The 27,187-nt window shown below is 36.1% G+C and overlaps 1 protein-coding gene across 6 annotated transcripts in view; it reads left to right on the top strand.

The window, feature by feature from the left end:
* The window catches only part of ARID4B (AT-rich interaction domain 4B), a 139,204-nt gene that overhangs the window by 57,138 nt on the left and 54,879 nt on the right, over window positions 1-27,187 (top strand). For all 6 annotated transcript variants that reach the window (XM_081241093.1, XM_081241095.1, XM_081241094.1 and 3 more), the window contains exons 3-7: window positions 4,046-4,156; window positions 6,730-6,795; window positions 11,190-11,280; window positions 13,659-13,738; window positions 18,596-18,687. In XM_081241093.1, coding sequence (XP_081097219.1) covers window positions 4,046-4,156; window positions 6,730-6,795; window positions 11,190-11,280; window positions 13,659-13,738; window positions 18,596-18,687 — 440 coding nt within the window. The remainder of the gene's footprint in view (window positions 1-4,045; window positions 4,157-6,729; window positions 6,796-11,189; window positions 11,281-13,658; window positions 13,739-18,595; window positions 18,688-27,187) is intronic.

Genomic DNA, 27,187 nt, shown 5'->3' with positions numbered 1-27,187 from the left:
ATACATTTTAAAAAGCAAAGGCTACATGCCAATTGTAAAAAACAAAAAAGGAACTTTGTTTTTTTTAGAAAAAAAACAGGAAGGCATACTTTGGATAAAATATTTTTATATACATAACCCTCCTTTCCACTCCCTTTCTCATAGGTTAATCCCTCTTTAACAGTTGTTATTATCTTTAATATGTATGCTTTTTCTATATGTATAGTATAACATATATATTTTTATTTCTGCATTTCTAGAAGAAGAAAAAGTATAATATTTTAAAGACATATACATAGTACCAATTATCCTGTATTATGTTCTCATTAGATTTAATGCTAAAAAATATTGTATTCTGAGGAGTACTGACATTAGTTGAAAAAGTGAGAAAAGTGGTTTAACTTTCTCTTTACACTGACTTATGATGAGCAATCATTTAAAATGAGGTTTTGCCTTTCCCATTTTAAAAAGGAAAAAAGGAGGAGGTGCCAAATCTGAATTTACATTGGTTTAATGACTTATTTGCCCACTCTCAGTGTTTCATAATAGTAATTGTGAATAATTAAATACTTCTGGCATCATAACTGAGTACTTTCTAATACTGGCCCCATTTTCCTGTAGTGGAAACTGAAGTTTAGGGAGGTTCAGCAGTCTATAAAGACGCATGTAGTTAGCATAGGAATAGAGCTGGGGTTAGGACCTTGTCTTTTGCTTTCAAAAACTGTGCTATGTTAGTCTCACATTACACTAATGATAGAGTGATAATTTATGGTCTGCTAAAATTACATACAGAAATATGACCATGTAGGTTGTGAGTTTCATTTGTTTTTTCTGTAGAAATTCATACTTTGGTTAGCATAGTTTCACTTCTAGACAATTACGTGTCTCAGAGTATCCTATTCTGACCATCTTTGTAATAACCTTAGTCCTTTGACATAGGCATGTTAAACAAATGTATACAGAATTCAGATTATTTTATTCATCTAATCATGAGAAATTAGGGACAGAAAAGTAACTTACCTAAGATGATACAAAAAAATACAGGCAGAAATTAAGATCAGAACATAGACCTTTGCTTTTCCTATGCTCTTTTTGAGAAATTAACCCTGCTCTAACAATGTATTTAGCAGGTTTTTGTTAGACTTTGGCTTCTCTTTGCAAGTATTTTTGTAACAGACATTTTCTTTATATACCTTGCTGATTCCTCTTCATGTGTTCTAGTTTGAAGGAAGGAAAATATTACCCTTCAAAAATAATAATTTCCCCTCATGATATTTGAGCTAATTATTACTCTTTTCTGTCAACATGGATTTTCATGTTAGTAAGGATGTAGGATGGGCTTAGTTTTGGGGGAAAAGTTCCCTTTCTCAAATTCAAGATGAATAAGTCTGTTCATTAAGCATGTTTATAGTTTGCTTGGGTTGGAATGTTGCCAGTGTTTGATATTGAATATTAATGAAAAGAATACATATATGGGTTTCTGTATACTAGTAGTCTAAATATATTACTATCCTATTCCCCCCGCCCCTTTTTGGTTCAAAATTCTCTATAATAAAAGTACCTAAAAAGCTTATCACTTCTTAAATATTTATTTGTTCCTGAGTAGGCACAAACATGCACTTTTAGATGATCTCTTTTTCTCTTCTACATTTCAGAATTTCTTGTTCTACATTTCAGAATTTTACTGGCTAATAAGGCAGGAAGTGTTAATGGGAGAGGTTGCAAGTTGTGGAGAGTAATGAACCTTATGGTCATGAAGAGTGCCTCTCCATTTGGGCTTGTTTAGCAGTAACACACAATACCAGTTGAACCACAAAGTGGATTGATATCTTTTGGAAATTTTCCTAAAATTTCTGGGTGAAGTGCTGTGAGTCCCTTTCATATTCTTTTTTTTTTTTTTTTTTAGCGGTACGCGGGCCTCTCACTGTCGCGGCCTCTCCCGTTGCGGGGCACAGGCTCCGGACGCGCAGGCTCAGCGGGCCATGGCTCACGGGCCCCGCCGCCCCGCGGCATGTGGGATCCTCCCGGCCCAGAGCACGAACCCGCATCCGCTGCATCGGCAGGCGGACTCTCAACCACTGCGCCACCAGGGAAACCCCCTTTCATATTCTTGCTAAAATAAAGCCACTAGCTTGTCTGGAATTTATTCAAAATTTTGACCTGGGAAGATGATATTTTAAGAGGGCTAATCTGTAAAGTAGAAATGCATTTATTAACTTTAGGTGCAAGAGCAGTACAAAGTTACCAAATCGTAGTTAATGAATGATATCAACAGATTTTAAAAGTAATAATGCAGAAAAATGATTATCTTTCTATGAGGTTACACTTCTGTTACAGCATAAATAAATTGAAATATAGGCATTTTCCTAAGTAGATTTAAGAAATCATATACTTGATGTGTTTTGAGTGTTGTTTTTTTAAATACTGTTCATGAAATACATAGAATGTGAGGCAAATGGCCATTAAGGAGGGTGACCTGATATTTCTAGTTGTAGCACCATTGCTTTGGTTTGTGATACCTCCCCACCTTTCAAAAAGTTATTAAAATTATTTGATATATTTATGGTCACTTTTGTTATAGCATTAGAATTTTTTTTTGAGATAAATCTCTTCTAGGGGTATTAACTACAACTATTAGGGATGAATTTATTTTAAGATCCAAATGAAATTGATATATTCATTATTTATTGCTGTATAACAGCATTTTTCCACCTTACGGTCTGTGGAATTTCTGCAGGATGTTAATAGATGTTAATTTAAGAAAGGTTCTTTGGGGGCTTCCCTGGTGGCACAGGGGTTAGGAGTCTGCCTGCTGATGCAGGGGACACGGGTTTGGTCCCTGGTCCAGGAGGATTCCACATGTCATGGAGCAACTAAGCCTGTGCGCCACAACTACTGAGCCTGTGCTCTAGAGCCTGCGAGCCACAACTGCTGAAGCCCACGTGCCACAACTACTGAAGCCCATGTGCCTAGAGCCCGTGCTCTGCAACAGGAGAAACCATCTCAATGAGAGGCCCGCGCACCATAGCGAAGAGTAGCCCCCGCTAGCTGCAACTAGAGAAAGCCTCCATGTAGCAACGAAGACCCAATGCAGCCATAAATAAATAAATAAATAAACAAACAAACAAACAAATAAATAAAATCTATTTAAAATTTTTAAGAAATAAAAAAAGGTTCTTTGGACAAATAGATTGGGAAATGATGAGGCAGAGTAGGAATTCATTCAATGAACTGATTTTCCCAAACTCCCAATTCTTTTTCTTTCTGGTGGAGCATCTTGGAATATTAGTATTTCTTATAAAACACTTTGGGAAAAGTTACTTACATAATCTTTCTTTGGCTATAGAATTGATTAATATAAGTAAAACTCCTTAGAAATATAGATCCTGTGCAGAAAAGTACCTGATTATAAAAAAAGAGCAGCTAGATTAGGACTATTAAAAATTAAATCACAAGTGAGGAAACTTAATATTTATTGTAGACAGGAAATGAACAGTGAACTCATGCCAAAGCAGTTGAGACATTTTGGCTGATTTTTTACTTCAGATTTTTCAGACTGGACTTCTTCATGTAGTTTTCACCAGTAGTTTGAATGCATGTGGGTTTCCCCCACCTCTTTTATGCTGTTCTACCTTAGCATTGTCTAGATAGGGATATACAAAGCTATTCTGAATTTGGGTGGCTGCCAAGATATAGCCTAAATATTAAAAGAAATTTTCTTAGACTGAGTTTTAAGGATCTGCCTTTTCTTTCAGTGGTCATTTAATAAAAACTTTTGAATGAATGGGTAGATGGAGGGGTGGATGGAATGATCTACTTGGACCATATGTATTTTATATAGAGAAAAAAGATGGCTTTATCTTTTATAGATGTACATTTTAGTACATTTAAATAGGCTTTATGATATGTATTTTACTTATTTTTAAGTTAGAGTATTTTATAGATTGTTAACAATACATTCATCTATTACAACTTTTATAGCCGTAACAGGATTAGATCTGCCATTCTGAGGTCTGATTTTGGGAGAGAACTAGAAAGTTTAAATCTAATTATATTTGCATTTTAGGCCCTTGATGAACCTCCCTACTTGACAGTGGGCACTGATGTGAGTGCTAAATACAGAGGAGCCTTTTGTGAAGCCAAGATCAAGACAGCAAAAAGGCTTGTCAAAGTCAAGGTACAGTATATGTAGATTTTCTAAATTCTATGTTTAGTATAAACATATATTTGATGCTTAAACTTTTACTGGTAAGTATATCTAAGAATTTTTTTCTTCTGCAAGATGAGTTTTTAGTTTCTAGGAGTAATGATTGTAAAAATACCTGAAAACAAAGCATTACTTGTGATTTTATTCCAATTGGAATGAAGTTAGATGATCACAGTTGGTATTTTGAATGCCGTTTCGCTACAGACTTGGTATTGTTCGTACTGTTAGCCTTTCAGAGCTGGAAAGGACCTTAGAAGTCATGTAGTTTAATTCCTTAATTTTATTGTAAGAAAAATGAGGCTCAGTAAAGGGTTAGTGATTTCTCCAAGGCCATTGTGGCAAATTAGTGGCAGAATGGGAATTACCATAGTACATCAGTTTTAAGACTCGCCCCCCCCATTTTAACCATGAAATTGAGATGTGATTTATAATTGATGATGGTAGATCTAGTTGTTGGTTCCTTATCCTCTACTTTTCTTGAAAAATCTTCCTAATAACTGTTAATTATTTATTGAGTGGAAAACTGCAGGAGGGAAGGAAGAGGGGGATATGAGAATAACCCGATCTCTATTTTCAAGGGGCTTATAATCCACATTAGCAGATACCCTGTAAAATACTGGTTTGAACATCACTGGTTAAACAGGCCGTAGAGATTTTGTACCTCAGGGGAGCATGTCAGAGTCTTTTCTGGAACTTCTTCCATGCTTGTATGCTTAGGTTCCTTCCTGACGCATGGATATGTTGAAAAAAGCTTCCTGGGTGATTCTAATTTACACTGCCAATTAAGAACCATTGTGATAAGGCCTTTAAATTAACCATAAGCCTGTAGGATGCTGTTCTTAGCCCCCCACCCTGTCTTTAGTTTTCACATGCTTGGTGCACATGAGCTCTTATAGTGGCCTTTCCTGTTCCCAACTTCATATAGTGGTGTTCCCTGAGCACTCATTTTTTGCCATTACTGTCTTAGAGATGAAGAGAAAGCTTTTTATCAGTTTTCTCAGTCTTTCAGACAGAGCTACTGCTAGCACATGTAACACCTTAACATGGATTAGGCAAAAATCTCTCCCTGCTGGTAGAGACCCTCCTTAGCAGAGCTTGGCCTACAGATAACACTTTTGTGCTGGTTAGAAATGGTGTTCCTTTGGGCAGGAGCAGTCTTACTCCAGGACCCATGCTTCACTGGATTTTAGATGTGATTTATAATCTCAGCTGGGTGTCTCTGTAATGAATGAACCAGCAAAATGACACATAGCAGTCCTGCCATTTCTTGCTCTCATTGAAAGGAAGAAAACAGTCTATACTGCTTTTGCTGATGGCACAGAGTGCCAGCCAGTACCTTGTGCCTTGTGTCTTATAAGTAGTGGCTATCTAAAATTTGTTGTTAGTTTTTTGGGCTGCTCTAAAAATCTTTTTATAATTCAAAGCTAATGATTTTCTCAACAGATAAGGTAGTATATTTCTATATCAGTTTAATTAGCTTATGATTCAGGGTTAATACATTTTTCTGGGGAAGAAGAACAACACTTCTTCCCCATCTGTTTTCATTTATTGAGCATTTACTACATGCCAAGCACGATATCAGGTATTGAAACTGTAATATTAAGACTTGGTCTCCATTCTTAAGTGGCTTACAGCCTAGTGAATGACACAGATATCTAAATACATAATTTAAATAAAGCATAGTAGTGTGTTGTGTGAGACAGAAATACCTGGGATGCTGTGAGTACAGGACATCTCCTTTCATAGCTGGTTTGTGACCCTGTTACCTAAGTTGATTACCACACATATCAGATAAGACCATATTAATGGTTCAAGCTCTGTAAGAACTCTTGCTTTGTATAAGGAAAACAACCTTTTCTATACTGAGTACTGGAAGCTGTTTTGTTTTTTACCAACTAGTTAAATATTTAAACTTGATCCCTTTATTTTAACTTACCTCACATCTGGTTTCCCATTCTCTGATTTCTGTACTGATACAGAGGGAGAATACAGTAAAGTTCTGGATCTAGTTGGCCTGAGTTTGCATCTCAGCTCCACCATGGTACTAGTTCTGTGATCTTGGACCAGTTACTTACACTTTCTGTTCCTCAGTTTTCTTATCAACAAAATGGGAATAATCATACCTACCTAATATGGTTGTTGTGGAGATTAATATGTTTGATGCTTGAGCCTGATACTTGGCTGTCAGTAAGTGTTTTTTGCTACTGCTTATTATTGAGAGGCCTTCACAAAATGGTAGAGTACCTAATAGCCTAAGATTGCCACCTCTTTTTTCCTCATTTTTAGGAAAAGAAATTATACAATTAAACTCACAACTAATAGTATTAAATAAAATACGATATGTAAATCATCAAGTAAATTAGTCTAGGAAGTTGTCAGTTAAATAATAAATTTTTCAGTTAATCTACTTAGGGATTGAGATATTATATAAACTAGGCAGCCGTTTGTTTAGATTAGTCATAATAAAAATGAATTCATGCATTAACGAGCTTGTGTTGCTTTTTTTTTCTTTTTTGGTGGCTAATTAAATTTATAATCTTTAGGTAACATTTAGACATGATTCTTCAACAGTGGAAGTTCAGGATGACCACATAAAGGGCCCACTAAAGGTAATTCATTTATTTATTCATTATTACTTCTAATGTTTCAGTGGGAAACAGTAATTATCTCAGTCTTTTAAAAAATTCATTGGTTCCTCTGTTATTGAGTTGATAAATGTGTAATTCTCTCTGAATAGACGAATAGAAAAAAAGTAGACTTAGTGTTCAATAAAACCTATATGACAGTAAAACCTGTGTTCAGAAGTGAAATGAACATCAAGGAAAAACTGATTGCTTTTTATTTACTCATCTGTTTTGGTCTCACCATGTTTCATTTATTAAAAGGTACAATTTCCAGAAATAATAGGTGGTGAACTAGGGATCAAGTGATGTAAGTTCCATGATGATGTGAAAATTGAGAAAACAAAACAAATCCTCAGAGCTTTTAATTCTTTGAAGCAACTACTGGCATATGAAATTGTTAAAGGGTCATCAGGCAGTTATAAGTGATAAATATTTTCATATATACAGATAGTTTCATTTCTTTGCATTAGTTTTCATTGGCCAGTGAAATTAGTTCTGCTTTACTTTCCACTAGTGAGCAAGCTAAAAGGAATGTGCGGGTAGCCACTGTGTGCTGTTTGGTCCTTTAGAATGTCTGAAGTGGACATTGGCCTAGCGGGGTGAATTTTAAGAAATGCTAACAGAATTGAAGAGACATTTGTAGATGCAAGAAAAATCCTTTCCTAATGAAGCTGTACTTTTCAGAGAACTAGATAGGTGTGTGTATCTGCCAGTTTTTGTTGGTGGTTGATTTAAAAACTTTTAATTGGATCCCAGGGCATTAGTACCTTGCATATATAGTAGGCACTATGGAGGACTAAAACTTGTACGTTTTTTTAATCTTGCCTTGTGAAAATTATTTTCCACCCTTTCTGTTTTATAGGTGCCATTTTTTTCAAATTTATTTATTTTATTTTTGGCTGCGTTGGGTCTTCGTTGCTGTGTGCAGGCTTTCTCTAACTGCGGCGAGCGGGGGCTACCCTTCATTGCAGTGCGCGGGCTTCTCATTGCAGTGGCTTCTTTTGTTGCGGAGCACGGGCTCTAGGCATGCGGTCTTCAGTAGTTGTGGCTCATGAGCTCTAGAGTGCGGGCCCAGTAGTTGTGGCTCCCGGGCTTAGTTGCTCTGCGGCATGTGGGATTTTCCCGGACCAGGGCTTGAACCTCTGTCTCCCCTGCATTGGCAGGCAGATTCTTGACCACTGTGCCACCAGGGAAGTCCCTATAGGTGCCATCTTTAATTTTACGTGCACATGTATATCACTTGTAGGGACAAAAGGACAAAAACATGCACATGTATAATTTGATGTTAACCGCCATTTATTTAGCACTTATTAGTATGTGCTAGTACTGTGCTAAGTCCTCTGCACATATTATCTTATGTAATTTTCATAATAGCTCTTTACAGAAGAGGAAACTGTGAAGGGAGGTGGGAGGTAAAGTACTCTGGCTGAAGTCTTACAGCCAGTAATGGCAGACAAAGTTCTGATGGACTCACAGCCTGTCATTGAAGCATTGTGCCCCCTGGATGATCAGAACACACACATCTCCATGCCTTATTTGTGTTTTTGCCTCATAAGCACACCAGCGTAGCTCTTCGCTGCCTGACTGCCCTGTTCACCTGGCACAGGCTAGCTGGTACCAACTACAAAACATGTTCAGTGTTGCAAGGGATAGGAAAGACAATTACTTTGTATCCTCTAGCCATCTTTCTCTCCTATTGCTCTAGCCTCTTTGATTGTGGCATAGTTGGTTTATTTTTCTTGTTTTGTTTTTCTTATTTATTAAAAATTTTCTTTGTTTTTGATTAGGGCTTAGGACCATTTTGATTTTGATGTATGCAAGTGTATTAAATTTCGGTCTCAAAATTGTTAAAATATTTCTCTTGCCTATGGAGGTTTTTTTTGTATATAGATTTTGAATTGTTCCCTAATGTACTTTGTGGCTTTCCATCAGCTGATAGAAAGTATTAGCATTTATGTTTCTCCTAGAGGAAATAAACTTCCCATAGTGATGGTCATTTGATCTCAATATATTTTCAGTGAGTTCACATGAAAATAATACTAGACCACTTGAGTATTAAATTTAAAAAAATGTACTATATATTTAATGATGGTAGTCCCTGGTGGTCCAGTTGTTCAGACTCTGCGCTTCCACTGCAGGAGTCCTGGGTTCGATCCCTGGTTGGGGAACTAGGATCCCGCATGCTGCACGGCGTGGCCGAAAAAAAAAAAAGAAAAAAGAAAGTTCTGTTAATTCCTCAGCATTTCCTTCCCTCTTTTGGGCATTGTGTGGGGCTGACAGTCTCTTCTGTGAACAAGTTTATTTTTGTTATCACTGCAAAGACCATATACATTTTATTTTTAATTGAGGTGTAACTGACATATAACATTATTATTAGTTTCAGGTATACAACATAATAGTTCAATATTTGTATGCATTGCAGAAGGATCACCACATTGTCTAGTTAACATCCATCACCATACATGGTTATAAAAAATTTTTTTCTTGTGACGAGGATTTTAAGACTTACCCTGTACTTTCAGACATGCAATACAGTGTTCTTGACTATAGTCACCATGCTGTACATTACATCTCCATGACTTATTTATTTTATAACTGGAAGTTTGTAGCTTTTGACCCCTTCATCCATTTTGTCCACCTGCACTTCCTTCCCAGCTCTGGCAACCACCAGTCTGTTCTGTGTCTATGAGCTTGGTTTTTTGTTTGTTTTGTTTTTTAGACTCCATGTATATGTGATATTGTATGGTATTTATCTTTTTCTTACTGATTTATTTCACTGAGCATAATGCCCTCAAGGTCCACCCATGTCGTTGCAAATGGCAAGATTTCATTCTTTTTTATGGCTGAATTATACGCACGTGCGCTTGCATGCACACACACACACACACACACACATCTTTATCCATTCATCCATTGATGGATACTTAGATTGTTTTCATATCTTTGCTATTGTAAATAATGCTTCAGTGAACTTGGGTGTGCGTATATCCTTTTAAATCAGTGTTTTCATTTCCTTTGGATAAATACCCAGAAGTGAAATTGCTGGATCATACAGTAGTTCTATTTTTAATTTTTTGAAGACCTTCCATACTGTTTTCCATAGTGGCTGCACCAATTTACATTCCCACCAGCAGTGCACGAGGGTTTCCTTTTCTCCAACATCCTGGCCAACACTTTTACTTCTTGTCTTTTTGATAATAAGCCATTCTCATTAGGTGTCAGGAGATATCTCATTGTGGGTTTGATTTGCATTTCTCTGATGATTAGTGATATTGAGCATTTTTCCATGTACTTGTTTGCCATCTGTATGATTTCTGTGGAAAAATGTCTATTTAGGTCTTCTGCCTATTTTTAAAATTGGACTTTTTGCTTTTTTGATATTAATTTTGGAGCTGTTAATATATTTTTGGATATTAACACCTTGTCAGTTGCTTCATTTGCAAATATTTCTTCCATTCGGTAGATTCTGTTTTCGTTTTGTTGAGCTGTTCCTTTGCTGTGCAAAAGCTTTTAAGTTTAATTGATTAAGTCCCATTTGTTTATTTTTGCTTTTGTTTCCTTTGCCTTAGGAGACAGATCCAAAAAAGCATTGCTACGATTTATGTCAGAGTGTTCTGCCTATGTTTTCTTCTAAGAGTTTTATGGTTTCTGGTTTTTAATCCATTTTGAGTTTATTTTTGCATATGGTGTGAGAACCTTTGCCCATTTCTCAATTGGATTGTTTGATTCTTTTTTAGCTGTTGCATTGTATGAGTTCTTTATATCTTTCAGTTTTTAACCCCTTATCAGATATGTGATTTGCGGATACATTTTCTCCCATTCAGTAGGTTGCTTTTTCAAATTTTTGATGATTTCCTTTGCTGTATAGAAGTGTTTTAGTTTGATGTACTTATAAAAACCATATAAATTTATAAATCATATAAATTATCAGCATTTTCTTGATGAGATGAAAATATTTCAAATGACTGTCACTATTGGTACATTATAACTCATAAGGAGAACCTCAAAGTTATTTGTTAATTTTTCCCCAGCCTTCTTCAAAGAAGAGTCATAATATGGGGCAAAGATAGTCAGTTTCACAGACAGGGACCCCCAGACCTGTGAGGGTTCCCAAGACCCTTTCAGGGAGATTGTAAGGGCAAAACAATTTTCATAGTAATACTTAGATATTATTTGCCTTTTTCACTATGTTGACATTTTCACTGATGGTGCAGAAACAGTGGTGAGTAAAATGTCTGGCACCTTAACACAAATCAAATCAGTAGTGATTTTATTCTTCACCATCATGCACTCAATTAGTTTAAAAAAAGAAAGCCAGTTTTTAGTTTGTTCATTTATCTTCTTAAAGTTTTCCTAACTTTTTTTTTTAAATACTTTAGGTTGGAGCTATTGTGGAAGTGAAGAATCTTGATGGCGCATATCAAGAAGCTGTAATCAATAAATTAACAGATGCGAGTTGGTACACTGTAGGTAAGGGAATACATCTTCTTTTAAAAATATATTTTCAATGATAATACAAATAAAACAGATTTTTCTTGATTGACTTCCTCCCCTAGTTGCCGTACATGTTATTACTGTTAATGTTTTTTTATCTTTCCAGATCTTTAAAAAATTTATTTCATAAATATGTACATAACATATAGTTTGAAATTAGTGTATATATTATACAATTGGATTTCTAGCTTTTTTCACTTCAAAGTATATCTTAGAGAAAATTTTTTCATCTTAACCGTTTTTAAGTGTGCATTTCAGTAGTGTTCAGTATATTCATGTTGTTGTGCAACAGATAAATTTTTTTAACTGCAATATTATGTTTCATAGCATTAGATGTACCATAGTGTATTTTCTCTTACTGATGATGTTGCCAGTTTTCTTGCTGTTGTAATAAATGCTGGATTGAATGTCTTTTGCACATGGACATTATTCTAATGTTTCCCTAGTGTGTACATTGAGAACTAGGCATAGATTGAAGGGAAATGTCCTTTTAAAGCTGTAGTAGGTCATGAAAACTGCTTTTCTAAAAGACTGTTAATTTACACTTCCATAAACAGTATATAAGTGTGGTTGTTGTCCTAACCCTTGTCAAATGTGATGTTAGTAATATTTTAAAATTTGTGCCCATCTGGACACAAAATAATATCTTGGTTTTGTTTTAATATGCTCCTCCCATGATTAGTAGTGAGATTGGACATATTTTCGTACGTTTATTGAAAGGAACATTATTTCATTTGTATTTTCTCTCGTTTGAATTGCCAATTTATAGGGTCTTCCCAGACCGCTCCTTTTCCTCTTGGGAAAGTTATCGTTTTCTTATTTTCAGAGTATGAGTTTATATATTTAAATGTATAAAGGGAATGTTAACCTTTGCCACTTCAGTTGCCAGTGTTCTTCTATTGCTTTACTTTTATCTCTGCTATCAATTTTCAAATCATAGTCAATTTTCCTGTGGTCACCTTTTCCTTGTTTAAGAAGGCTTTCCTTCCATCAGTGTTGTAAATTTGTTTTCCAATGTATTCTTCAATTTAAAGTTCTATTTTTTGTTTTACAAAGAGCTTTTTATTTCACCCACAGTTTTTTTAACATTCTGAAATATAATCAAATACTATTTTTTTCCAAATTGATAACAGAGTAATTATCCCAGTATTATTTATTGAATGGTAAAAATTCTTACTGTTTAATGATCTCAGAGATGAGAGTAAACATCTAGTAAAATGTCTTTGGTGATGTCAGAATTTGATGGAGCTTTCAAATAGTAATGATGAGTTTTGTGGTATGAGGAAAAAAACCTGGTGGAGAGGGAAAATTTGATTTTGAAGCGTAAGGATATATTTGCATTTGTGTAGGTTACAAGACCGTGAGCGGTCTGTGTCGTTAAGTCTGTTTGATAATTAGGTGTGATTGGCACTTTTATCACTGACTATTTTAGTTACTACATTTTTAAAAAGTACGAAGAGTTATTTATCCAGTCTCATGTGATGTAAAAGCTCACATTATATATAAGAACCTAATTTTGTTTTTTTGGCAAAAACCTCTGTTTATAAAATCAAGGCCTGGTAACTTTATTTAAAATAGAGGTACTCTCTTCCCATGATTTGTGAGGAATGTAGTATATGCTAAAATTATATCATAAAGTATACATCTATTCTGTGTATATGTAAACTTACAACAAATTTGCTGGGACATTTTAGTACTTTAAATAAGTAGTTTTCAAGTGAGAGCAAATTAGCCACCCAGGGAACATTTGACAATATCTGGAGACATTTTTGGTTGTCACAACTGGGAAGGGGGTGCTGCTGGCATCTAGTGGCTGGAGGCCAGGGATGCTGTTAAATATCTCACAGTGCACAGGTCCCCATGACAGTCTCACATCTGGTCCAAAATGTTAGTAGTGCTGAGGTTGAGAAACACTGCTTTAAATAATAAAAGTAGGATAATTTTTAGGGGCAGTCTGAATATATAAACTTGTACTGTTATTTTTTGTTTCTTAGGTAAATTTGTCTGTATTTACCAATAGGAGAATTTGCTTTTTCTTTACCATATTGAGAAGGATTAATCAGCATTTAAAAGGTTTCTTTCTGAAGTGCTAACTTCTTATTTTCATTTGATGTTTTCTGTTCCAGAGAAGATGTTTTCATTACAGGTATATTATTTTTTTTCCCTAGAAATTGGAAAACATACTCTACACTTGAAATTGTTTGTTACAAAACTTAAAATGTGTACTGAATTTCAGATCTAATCTTTTAAAACAATAGCTCTGTTTGCACTGAGAAAGTTAAATGATAATTTATGTCATTTTGTTAATCTTTGAAAAACCCTTCAGTAGTTGCCATTTCTACCTCTTCTCACAGTTTTTGATGATGGAGATGAGAAGACACTGAGACGGTCTTCACTGTGCCTGAAAGGAGAGAGGCATTTTGCTGAAAGTGAAGTAAGTAATCAGTTAACGAATGAACATGTCCTAGTATTTAGTACGGGGGGCAGGAAAGTTCTGCTTTCTCAACTCAAGCAGCTTACTTGTTAATCAGGAAAATTCATTAATACATAACAGCATGAGAGTGTAGTCTGTGAAACCTGTTTAAGGCCTTGTGTTTCAGTACCAGGTTCTCTGTGGGGTTTTTTGTCTAAAAAAAATGTATTTTAACATTTGTCCATGAAGAAAAAACAACGGGATTGTTTATTACCCTTAGGCAACTTTTTTATAGAGTCCTTTAATTTTTAAATAATTGTAGAAAAGAGCTGTCTTATTTGTAATCTACTTGAACCCCATCATCATTAGAGGCTATGTAGATACTGCAAGCCATCCCTGACTACTACTGCTGCCAACCACTGACATTTACTATAGCCTCTCCTTGAAGAAGGCTTGCCTGACTGCCCTTTCTAAAATAGTCCCTTCCATTCCTCATAACTCTTTAAGGTTGGTTTAGTTTTCTTTATAGCCCAGATCATTCTCCCCACCAAAATATGTATATGTGCTTAATTATGTATTGTCTGCCTTCCTCACTAGAATGTGTCTCAGTGGCAGAGATTTTGTATGTCTTCTTCACCACTTTGTTCCCAGTTCCTAGAACAGTGGCTGGCACAAAGTAGGAACTGAATAAACATTAGCTGGATGAATAAATGAAGTGTTCATATTTGCCAGGGACTTTGCTTAGTGGTTTACATACATCCTTGCATTTACAACATTATGAGGGAGATACAATGCTTATCTCCAACTCAGAGTTGATGAAAGTGATGATCAGAACTGGTTCTCAGACCAGCACTTTCTAGCACCAAAATCATGCTCTAAAATTGAAAGATGTTATTAAGTTACTAAGAGTAGAGGGTTCACAAAGTTTTATAAATCAGTAACTTGCAATTCAGAATTTTAAAAATGGACATATTTGTTGCAGATAGTGTTATATTCTCTAGTCCAGCCTATGAATATTAATTAATGTACAGTGTGGCTGAACCAAGATTTCTTTTTTCTAGTAACTATTTAGAACAGTGTTTTTATGGGGAATTTTAATATTTCTTTTAAATTATTAGACTTTATTTTATGTTTTTTTGTTATTTTCCCTTCCCGTAAATGATTGAATTTCCATTTCAACTCAGAATTTGGGACAGATTCTCTGTATTATGATTCTGGCCTGTCTTTTCAGTCTCATACTCTGCTATTTCCCTGTACTTCTGGCTTATAAGACTACTTGGTGTTTCCAGATTATGGCTCATACTTTCTTTTCTTGGTTTCTGCTGAGCCCCGCTCTTTTCAAGGCCATCAGAAAGGCTTCCTCCTTCATGACTGTCTTTCATGAGCTCTCTAACCAAATTTGATCTCTATATCCTTTGATACTTTTCCACTTCTCTTATTTTTATTTTATGGTCTTTTTGGTTACTTTTATCATTTTTTTCAATAAAATTGTAAGCTGTTTTGGCGGAATAGCCAAGTTTTTGTCATCTTGATGGGCTTTCCTTTTCCCAGTAGTGTTTTCTACACAAAAGCCTTCAGTAAATATTTGATGAGTTAATTGTAAACGTTTAAATATAGGAAATACATATAGCTTTGGACAAGTACAGTGAATTTGGCTTCTTACACTGATGAAGTAACAGAATTCTGAGTTTATGTAATTCTTAGAAATAATTTCATTTCCCTTAGTTAGAACATGTGATAATTATAGTAGGTTAATGAATATGGGGACTTGAAAACTTGATTTTTTTTTACCTAAGTGAAGGTATATGTCTTATGTATTTTATCCAGAGAAATATCAAAGATACTAATCTTGTATTTGCCAGGAGAATCTTAAGTTGAAATTGTTCATAAGACAGTTGTAATATAAAGGCTGAAGCAATAAGAGCAAGTAGCTCAATGTATCCTTTTTAACTTCAGGAAGGATCGGTTTTACTGTGTGTGGCTATATGTGTTGAACTTCATGTTTTGCTAGAGGGTATTGGAATACTGATGTATTATTCCTTACCCATTGCCATATGCCACGTGCTATGCTAGGTATTGGGAGTACATGGGTAAGCTAAGTAGATGTGGAATTTATCCTTGGGTAACTTCTTTTTGCTTTTGAAGGAGACAAAGCATTATTTAATCAAAAATATAAAAATTTAAGGGTACTAGGAGCTGTTGGAGACATGGCCAGGAGTATATTTAATCTACCATCTATGTACATTCTTTCCCTTATTTGATATTTCTGCTATTTTCAAAAAGCAGTTTTAATTTTTTGGAAGTTTGCTCAGAGAATTGTTATTACTAATAACTTTGGCCTTTGAGTGTAAAGCCACATGACACTTGGCAGTATTTGGGGTCCTAATCCCATTAATAAGCTTCATACCTAAACAAAGACTTAAATTCAAAATTTTCACGATAAGAGATGACAATAAGCGGGTCAGTCAGTTTGAATTCCCACACCAAAATCACTGGTTCTAGCCATAACCAGCTTAGTGAGGATGTTGCCTATTTCCTGACATCTGTTGGAGTGTTTGGGTATTTCTATAGAGCATTCATAATTTGAATATTATCCAAAAGTAGTTTTATCAGCTGGTATTCTCTCTGTGCATTTACTACATGCAGTTGAAAACTCTGAAGAAAATTTAGATGAAATCCCAGCTCCGTATTTCCTGCAGCCCATTTTAGGTAACAGGGCTATCGGCGTGTTTCCCCCAGGCCTGTGGTATTTTCTTTGAGCCTTTGATATAGCCAGGAGTCTCTGGCTTTGCTCTGTTGGTTTAAGACAGGACAAATCCTACCCTCCCCTTACTCTTTTCTGTCATGTGTAATAAAGGTGTTCCTGCTTTCCAGGATTGGGGCCAGGGACAGAGATACTGCTTCCTATTATTCTAATTCTTTTTTACATACTAGGGAGAGATTGTGGTTTATTTGAGAATTCCTATATGTGATTCCTAGATAACTCTTCAGAAATCCTGGATATTTCCTTTCCTAAATCAAGTGAAGTGACTAGCAGATACTTAAAATAGAAATCATAGTACTTAATAGAAATCTCTGCTTTCAAGAGAGCAGCCTTAATTTTAGGGGAGGGGCATTTAATTCTTTTGTTAGCTTGACAGAAAGTGAAACCAAATTAATTATTTTTCCTGTTTACCAAATACAGTACTTTGAAATTTTCACCTTTGGGAAGCATAATTAGGAGTTAATAACAGGTCATTTCTGAAGAGGTTTTGTCTGGCATATTATTGTATTTGGGCCAGCTTTTGCCTCCAAATATTTTTTAAATGCCCGACTTACAAACTAAATTTGAAAGGTTAGGTTTTCAGCCGTATAAAAGTTACGATTTTTGTCTGTCGTTACTGCGTTTTTCCTATACTGTATTCTTTGTTGTTGGATATCTATATGTACCTCAAATATATTTACATATATTCTAACAAATTATGCAAAATAGATGAATCTGCTTCCCCCTTTCATGTTTTAGTTAATCGTTGTTTCAACAAAATTATCTGTTTTAAAAATAAAAGTTAAAGTTTTTCTTTTAAATATTAACATTAGTTTGTATTTAGATATCTCATCTTTAAGTTGATGGACACCCTTTCATATAACATTCTTGTTTGTAACTTTGAGAAGTCTTTATCCTAAGTAGTTCCTCACCCTCACCTCCACTCTGACAGTTTTCCTGGGCTCTTTAGTTCCCCTTGTGTTCATAAAAGTATCTGCAATAGCAAAGGTTCTCATGGAGGAATAAAAGGAATAGTAACTGGAAAATCATTAAGATGCAGAAAAAGTAAGAATATTACGAACATTGATATTGGTTGGGATAGCATCTTCAGATTGATACCTTAACTTTTTAGATATATAAACCTTTTCAGGAAATAATGGCACGAAAAATCCAAGAAGTCTCTGATATGGAGAAACAAAGGGATTTCAGAATCCCTTTTTCTTCATTCTGCTTTTAACCAACAACCAGTTCCTTCCCTGGAAATCATTGTTTTTGAATGGGGTGAGGGACAAAAGGGTTGACATGAGTTACCAGTTGGTAACAAGAAAGAAGTGTTCATTTATTGATTATTATCTTCATACCAAGCACAGTATTAGATGTTGCAGATTAAAAAGGAAGGGAAAATAAAATATTAACTGTAGAAAAACTGATTTTTACATTTTCTTCAGAAAAGGTTTCTTGCAGGAAATTCCCAGGCCGTCTAGTGGTTAGGTGCTTTCACTGCTGGGGCCCGGGTTTGATCCCTGGTTGGGGAACTAAGATCCCACAAGCCGCAAGGGACGGGGGTGGTGGGGTGAGGGGTCGGGGGAGAAAGGTTTACTGCAGAAAATGTTTGCAAAGTCATAATCTAGGATATGTGAGGCCCTTTTCTCAAGCAGTTGATGCTTATCCTGATAATTTCGTTTCTGTTACTTACTAAGAATTCTATCTTGTGGATTGGGATTCCCTATATGCAAAGAAAAATTTGAGCTGCAGTTGGCCCAACCTAGGGGTTAGGTACTTGCACATAGGTTTCTTATCTCTCAAATCTGTTGTTTCCGCTGAGTTTTATTTGTTTTGTTTTATATTTTAATCATTCTTAGAAGTCTCTCAATCCTCAAATAGATAATGAAATTATCTAGAGAGAACAACTAAATTTCTTTTCACTTTTTTTTTCCAGCCATGGGCTCATTCATCTTTATTCTATCATCTTTGAAATGAGAGTTTTCTATCTTTAGGAAAGTTGTATTTTTGTCTCCCTCAGGGGAAGTTTTAAATCTCAAAATCTAAGCATATTCTTAAACTGATTTGGTTTAAAAAGAAAAAAAAAACTTGCAACGTAATAACTTTTGATGGGTTTATGTTCCTACCCACAGACATTAGACCAGCTCCCACTCACCAACCCTGAACATTTTGGCACTCCAGTCATAGGAAAGAAAACAAATAGAGGAAGAAGATCTAATCATATGTAAGTCCATTTTCATAACTGTTAGTTGAACCTGAATTCATTTCTCCTTCCAGTATTGTTTTAGTAGTTATTAATTTTAAATTGTAACTTGCAAAATGCTAACTGAATGGAAGAGTACTTTCAGACTCTTTGGGATGGGTGCTTGAGGTTCTCCATGCTCCGTCAACTTTAACAGCTATATTATTTATCTGCCTGCCATTTTTCCTCACACGTATCTTGATGTCATTGTCAAAATGGAATTAGTCAATATTTCCTGAATGATACATCCTCTGTTTTCATGATGTCATGTTTTTTATTCATGCTGTTTCTGTCTTAAATGCCACCCTTCCATGCCACCGGCTCATTCATTCTTTAGTTCTTAACCAGAAATGCTCCCACATTTATGTGAACCATTTTGTGCCTCCCCTCTCTTTCCTTAAAAACAGACATGTTTTTTCTCCTCTGAGCCCTCTAAATCCTTTGCATTTATCTAATGTCATAGACAGTATTTCACCTATTATTATCATTGTTGTGTTTGTTTTCCCTTCCTAGTAATTTAAATCTTCCTGACAGCCGAGCTATCTTACTTATTTTTATGTCTTCTTACAGTTGTGACACATGTTCTGCATATTTAACAAATTATTTTCAATGAAATGTGCTTAGGCTCCAAAAGGCTTTAAATTAAAAAGGATCACAAGATCAAAGAGTCATGAAATTTCAGGTCATCAGAGAGAAAGAAACAATCTTCAAACAGTTCCAGGAAGAAAAAAATAATTTATTGCAAAGGAGTGAGAAGCAGAATGGCAACAGACTTCTCAATAGTAACACTAGATGCTAGTGGTCAGTAGAATGCAAAATGGAGAAATGGAAGTTTCTATTAAAGGGAGGACTTGTTATCTAGGATGATGGAACATTGGGGGGAAATTAAAGATATGATGATAACAAACAGAGAAAAAAATAGTAAAGGCATTTAGTTACTCCCCTCAAAATTATATAAGAAAAGAACACTATATTAGTAGGATGGAGTGTAGAGAGGTTGCTTAAATATAAAAGCTAAGTCCTTAAAACAACAGGAAGTCAATACAATAACGTCTAAAATGTATAAATATAGAAATAGCGGTATAGGAATATTATTTAGAGATAAGGTGTTAACTGTCAGAGCTGAAAGAGTTAAAAGCAGTTGCCTCCACAGAGCAGAAGAAAATGGGAGAGGATGGGGCAAGAGAATGTAGTTTTTAATTTATTCTGTTGGAGGTTAAATTGTTTAAAAACGATTTTGAATATTTTGCTCGGGTAAAATTTTTAAAAATTTAATGTGCCTGAGCCAAATATTGTCAGAGTAGCTATTAAAAATATTGAATTGAGGGACTTCCCTGGCGGTCCAGTGGTTAAAACTCCACACTTCCATTGCAGGGGTCTCAGGTTCGTTCCCTGGTCGGGGAACTAAGATTCCACATGCCGCACTGCGTGACCAAAAGATAAAGAAAAAAAAACACCCCAAAATATTGAGTTGAATTATTGAAACTTGTAATGTAAGTGAATGCTTTCATTCAAAGTAATAGAGTTAGGTGTTAAATCTAATAGTGGCTAAGCTTTGGAGATAAAAATTGGGTAAGCTCTATCTCTCATATAGCTTAGTTTCAGCCTTACAGCGAACTCATGAAGGTAGGTATTATTTTTACCCCTATTAAAAATTGGGGAAATTGGCCTCAGAGACAGCAGCTAATCCAAGGAACACAGGAAGGAAGGGACCAGGACTTGAACTCACCCGTGTTCCATAGGCCTTTTCCCATTCAATTGATTGACTCTTTTTTGTCTAGAGTACTACAGTTACTTTCCAAATGAGTTTTAACAGGAAATAAATAATGACTCATTTGAGGGAGGGAATTAAAAGACTAATCCTTGCACTGAAAAAATATATAATATTACTTATTTTTCTACTAGTGATTTGGGCCATGCATTTCTTTTTCTCACTTAACTCTGAATATTTTAGAAAATGTTTTTCTCAATTAATAGGTGAAAAATGTCTGTCACTTGGAGTGTAACTTGCTGGTCACTTGATTATTTTTAGGATACTGAGGTTGTAACTATTATTTACTCTTCTTTGTGTAACTTTGAAAATATGAGTCTTCTAGTCAGAAAGGAAAATAGATGAAAAATGTGTAATGGCATTATTAGTATGAAAGAGTCCTCTTGTGATTACTAGATGTTATTGTGATCTAATATTGTTTTCAGTTTTTTCAGAGGGCTATTACATTGCCATAAAATATTCACTGAAGCACTTATAGGTTAAATCTTTTGACATCTCTTTGAAAGTTAATAACTTCAATTGTGAATTAAAATTTTATCTACCATTGATCATTAGGGTCTTCCCGTAGCTTTATAGTCAACTTTTTTTTTATATATATAAATTTATTTATTTACTGTTTTTGGCTGCGTTGGGTCTTTGTTGCTGTGCGTGGGCTTTCTCTAGTTGCGGCGAGCGGGGGCTACTCTTCGTTGTGGTGTGCAGGCTTCTCATTGTGGTGGCTTCTCTTGTTGTGGAGCACAGGCTATAGGTGTGCGGGCTTCAGTAGTTGTGGCAGGCGGGCTCAGTAGTTGTGGCTCACGGGCTCTAGAGCGCAGGCTCAGTAGTTGAAGTGCACGGGCTTAGTTGCTCCGCGGCATGTGGGATCTTCCTGGACCAGGGCTTGAACCCATGTCCCCTGCCTTGGCAGGTGGATTCTTAACCACTGCGCCACCAGGGAAGCCCGTAGTCAGTTTAATTAACTATGATTGATGATGTCAGAACAGTGAGGTGTGGGTGTATTTAATGTAAAATTATTTCATTGGCAAAGATTTTCCACTTCTCTAGCTCTTGAGAGTGGAAGTGTGGCTGAGTTAAGAGTGTGAACAGTAGGGACTTCCCTGGTGGTCCAGTGGTTAAGACTCTGTGCTTCCGCTGTAGGGGTATGGGTTCGATCCCTGGTCAGGGAACTAAGGTCCAGAATGCCGCACGACCCCCCGCCCTCCGAAATAAAAGAGTGTGAACAGTGGAGCAAGATGGCATGGGTTTGACTCCTGCCTCTGCCACTTCTTTGCTGTGTAACCTTGGGTAGGATGCTTTGTCTTTTCATGCTTCAATTTTCTCATCCGTAAAATTGAGGTAATAGTATTCCCTGTCTCTGAGAGTTGTTGCAAAGGTGAAATGAATTCTGTCCTTTAAAGGGTTTAAGTAGTAATCACTATGTAAGTACTGGATATCATCATCATGTATTGAATGAAAAAATTTTAATGAAATACTAGTATGTAACATTTCATTTACATGTAAAAATGTGTTTATATGTGAGTATGTAAAAATTCTGCTTACTAGTGCTTATGTCCGACAGGAAGGACTGTTTTTGGCTATATTTTATGAATTTAAAAACAGTATTCCTGTATTATGTATTATATACATATTATAGGGAAAACAGTTTTTGAATCAAGAATTCTTTCAATTTTGAAAAAAATTGCATCTAATATTTAACATATTTTACCTTTCTACAAATGTCATCCAGAAGTGTAAAAAATTTTTTTAAATAAGATAATTTATGGAATATCACATAGAATGGTCTACAAAAAGGACCAAACGGGAATTCCGTGGTGGTCCAGTGGTTAGGACTCCGTGCTTTCAATGCCGAGGGCCCAGGTTCAGTTCCTCGTCGGGAAACTAAGATCCCACAAGCCGTGTATTGCGGCTCCCCCAAAAAAAGACCGAAAATTATAGTCTGTTAAAATGTCTGCTATGTTTCTTAGCTGAGGTCTCCCTTTCTTGTATATGAGAAGAAAGCATGCAGTTGTCACTGAGCAAGTTTATCTTTGCTTTCTGAAGACTCTAGCAAACATTCTAAGTTAGCGATTTTCCTGTTGAGAATCTGTGTGTAATGAGAGATTTGCTGTTAGGATCGTGTTGTACATGTGTAAAGTATGAAGGCAGGCGAAAGGTTGAGAGTTACTACTGTTGGAAATGAAGCGCAGCCCATCTGCAGTCTTACTTTGCTTGCTGTTCCTTCCGCCTCACTACTGTAGTCTTTCTCACTGCCAAGAGACGTCATGATGTTCATGCTTAGTGCTTTAAGCCTTGGTGTGTAAGTGCCACAGGCAAGTACCACAGTTTAAAGTGCCCATCTCCTTAAATTACGCTTCCTCAAAGTTCTTTCTCCCCTTTCTTCAGAGTGATTTTCTGCAACAAAGTCTGGAACCTGGATCTTAAGGTCATTTATCTGACCTTCATTTCCTCTTCCATTACTCAACTCAAAAAGGTCTTCATTATGCTTCTCTGATTGCCATTTAAAATTTGTACAAAGATAGATAAGGTTATCTCTTCCCAGGATTCCCCGGACTCCACTGTTGCAATGATATATCACTACCTTTGTTTTCTTTTAAGAACTGTTAATCCACATACCAGTTGATCTGCCTCCAGCTATTCCAAAATTATTTTTGATACCTTCCTTTAATTGTTTTATTTATATTCTGCTTTTAATCCTAATATATTCAGATATTTTGTTTTTCAAAGATTATCATCCTCTAGCTTAATTTTTTTTAAGCAAGTTATTGATCCTTTTGATTATGTATAACTTGAGTGAATTTTGCCCTTATAATTTACATTGTATGCAGAGGTTTTCTTTGATTCTACCTGAAGAATAGAATTCTGAAATTATAGAAGTATTTGTGACCCTCTCCCTCAAAAGTTTTTTCCAATAACCTGGCAAAAGTATATATGCAACTGCTATTGTAGGAAGGTAGTCTACTTGCTGTTATCCTTCAGAAAAAGGATAAAGCATAATAAGGCTTATAATGATACTTGTTAGAGATTATTTGTGGGTACAGGTTCTACCCAGTGACAGTGCTAAGGTTTACCCAGTAAACTAGTGATTTGTACCTGGTATACAGGTCTGCAGACCTTTAACAAATTTTTTTTTTTTTTTTTTTTTTTTGCGGTACGCGGGCCTCTCACTGCTGTGGCCTCTCCCATTGCGGAGCACAGGCTCCGGACGCGCAGGCTCAGCGGCCATGGCTCACGGGCCCAGCTGCTCCGCGGTATGTGGGATCTTCCCGGACCGGGGCACGAACCCGTGTCCCCTGCATCGGCAGGCAGACTCTCAACCACTGTGCCACCAGGGAAGCCCTAAAAAAAAATTTTTTTTATTGAGGTATAATTCACATGTAAAATTCACATGTAAAATTCACCCTTTTAAAGTATTCACTGTCAGTGTTTTTTAGTATATTCACAACATTTTTACAACCAGCACCACTATCTAAGTCCAGAAGTTCTTTTTATTATTCACTGCTTTATTCTGATATGAGAATTTGATTCTAGTTTCCTTCTTGATAAAAATTGGGAAAAAATTAAAACCCTTTTATTAAGTCCGTACATGTTCTTATGTTCTATATGTTTTAATCTCTAAGAAGCTACACGTTTTCAGTCTTCCTGATACTGACTAATACAGATTTTTAATTTAATGTACAAAATTTGAAACTGAGTTAGTTGTTTGAAAGAATAAGGATCATTGAAGTCTGAATTGCATTTCAGAGATTGAGCCTCTGCAGTTTCTGGCTCAATTTTATATTTGTAGCTCATCATTTGATATTCTTTGGCAAGTGTCTTGTCTAAAGTTCTTCTTACTTGATTTACAATTAATTTACAGTTAATAGTGATGTGTGATCAGCTTTAAGTGTCTAGCTGTTAGTTTGTTTAGTAAACATTCTCATGTAATTAGCTTTGTTTCCAGTGGCATCATCAGACATTATTTCAGAGACAGTACGTTATTTTGTTGTGGCTCTATAAACACATACCTGGTACCAGAGAAGCAACAATGTCAGAGGGGAATAAACACCAAGCAGACTCTCTGCTTGTTCTATCTTTGCTCCCTTAACATATTTCTGATGCTCATTTATTTTAGTATACCAGTTTATTGAGTACTAGTCTTAGGCAAACAATTTCCTGGCTAAACTCCACTAAAAGGTAAAGTTAAAAGGAGCCTTAGGTATAATGGTATGGGTAATACTGGTTGTATACATTATACTGATTGTATACATTTTGTGATTTCAGAAGAAATAGAAATCAAAAGTACCACAGTAAAAAAAAATAAACCTATTCAGTTCATTTACTTAGTCAACAAATATTTATTGAGCATCTGCACTGTGCCAAGCACTGTTCAGGTACTTGGGATATATCAGTGAACAAAACAGGTATTTATAAAATCTCCGGGGCACTTCCGTGGCGGTCTCGGAGTTAAGACTGCGCTTCCACTGCAGGGGGCATGGGTTTGATATCTGGTTGGGGAACTAAGATCCCACATTCCCTGCGGTGTAGCCAAAAAAACCCCCTCTGCCTTTAGAGCTTACATTATCTTGTATGCGGGGAGATGGACAATACAGAAAAAAACAGAAGAATTAAGTAAATTATGTAGTGTGATAGATTTGTAAGTGCTGTGGAAATAGTAAGAGTAAGGTTGGGCGGGGGGATTGGGATGGGCAGGTTATAAATTTGAATAAGGTGATCAGAGTAACGTAATTGAGGTGACATTTGAACAGACACTTAGAGGAGGTGAAAAAGTTTCCAGATTTCTGGGGATAAAGCATTCTAGGCTGTTTCTCTGCCAAGGGGAGGAGTAGTTGGTGGAGAAAGTGAGGTCAGGGGATCTTCTGTTTTTTTAAGTGGGAGAAGTAACAGCATTTTCTTAGAAATAACACTATACTGGTAGGACTCAATCTAGTAGAGGCAGAAAAATTGATACAGGAGAGAGAAGCGAGCATTGCTGGAATAAAGGCTTGAGTAGGTGAGAGGGAGGAGGAAATCTAGTCCACGAGTGGGGAATGGTTTTGGAGTGGAGTCTGGACATGATGGGAGGTGGATGGATGTTTTATGTAGCCAGTCAGTTTACATTTTTATATATATAACTTTTCTCGTGTCTGAAGTCTTCACATTTGTTAAGTCTTTTGAAAGAAATCAGAATTTTCATTACTGTTGCAGATGACATTGTTAGCCAAGTAAGGCCCAGTTTTCTCGTTCTATGTTTTACGGATTTGATTAATGTTATTTGTGACATTGTGACTTTCTGTCTTGCTAATGATAATGGCATAAAGGGTGTCCATAAAATCCCAGCTGAATGAGTCTTCTGTGACTACTTTGAAAAAAGCAATAATTACGGTTTTAAGTTTGGTTGTGTTGTCCTTGAGAAGTTCTTCTAATCAAGTAGAAATCAGACTTGAGAAGTCTGTCATTATTATCCCAAGCTTTGTGCCAATTTGTACGGTTTTATGCTCTGCTAATATGAAGGTGTGTTGGTTTTTCCTGCTGCCTATTACCTACTTTCTAAGTAAGGGTTAAGCTGCTTTAAGTGCCATTTGAAGTACAGTAGTTCTACTCAGTAGCAAATTTTGAAGATCTGCTTTTTTAAAAAAATTCATTTATTTTATTTATTGTTTTTGGCTGTGTTGGGTCTTGGTTGCTGTGCGCGGGCTGTTCTCTGGTTGCAGTGAGCGGGGGCTACTCTTCGTTGCGGTGCGTGGGCTTCTCATTGTGGTGCGCTTCTCTTGTTGCAGAGCACGGGCTCTAGGCATGCGGGCTTCAGTAGTTGTGGCACGTGGGCTCAGTAGTTGTGGTGCATGGGCTTAGTTGCTCTGCGGCATGTGGGATCTTCCTGTACCAGGGCTCGAACCCATGTCCCCTGCATTGCAAGGTGGATTTTTAACCACTGCACCACCAGGGAAGCCCTGCTTTGTTTTTTTATCACAGGACAATTTTTAGGTTAATTGAGTGATCACTGAAATCAGATAGTGATATTCCCCCTGTCACTCTAAAATGTTTAATAGTATTATAATAGGTTTTGCTTCCTTTATATTTACGTTGGAATATATAAATATATATTGGAATATATTGGAATATATAAATATAAAAGGATGACATATTGTCATCCTGTTTTATTTTATAGAAATATCATTTTTATTTTATTATATTTCTCATTCTCTTGCAGTCTATTTATTCAGCATTCTTAGTATCATTACTTATTCTGGGCATTTTTTTTTTATTCATAAAGCCCATTTAATTTTTATTGGAGTATAGTTGCTTTACAATGTTGTGTTTCTACTGTACAACAAAGTGAATCAGCTATACGTATATATATGTCCCCTCTTTTTTGGATTTCCTTCCCATTTAGGTCACTACAGTTATTGTGGGCATTTTGAGCACAGTTATTAGAACCTGTTTTCTTTACCACTAATTGTGGGCTTTCTCGGAATCAGATTCAGAATTTGTTTTTGTTTTCCTTTTTTTTTTTTTTTTTTGGCGGTACGCGGGCCTCTCACTGTTGTGGCCTCTCCCGTTGCGGAGCACAGGCTCTGGACGTGCAGGCTCAGTGGCCATGGCTCACAGGCCCAGCCACTCCGTGGCATGTGGGATCCTCCCGGACCGGGGCTCGAACCTGTGTCCCCTGCATCGGCAGGCGGACTCCCAACCAGTGCGCCACCAGGGAAGCCCAAGGAGTTTTTAGCATAATAC

Source organism: Mesoplodon bidens (genome assembly GCF_964165515.1).
Source record: "Mesoplodon bidens genome assembly, chromosome: 1".
Taxonomy (NCBI): Eukaryota; Metazoa; Chordata; class Mammalia; order Artiodactyla; family Ziphiidae; genus Mesoplodon; species Mesoplodon bidens.
This window is presented reverse-complemented; position numbering and strand designations above follow the sequence as displayed.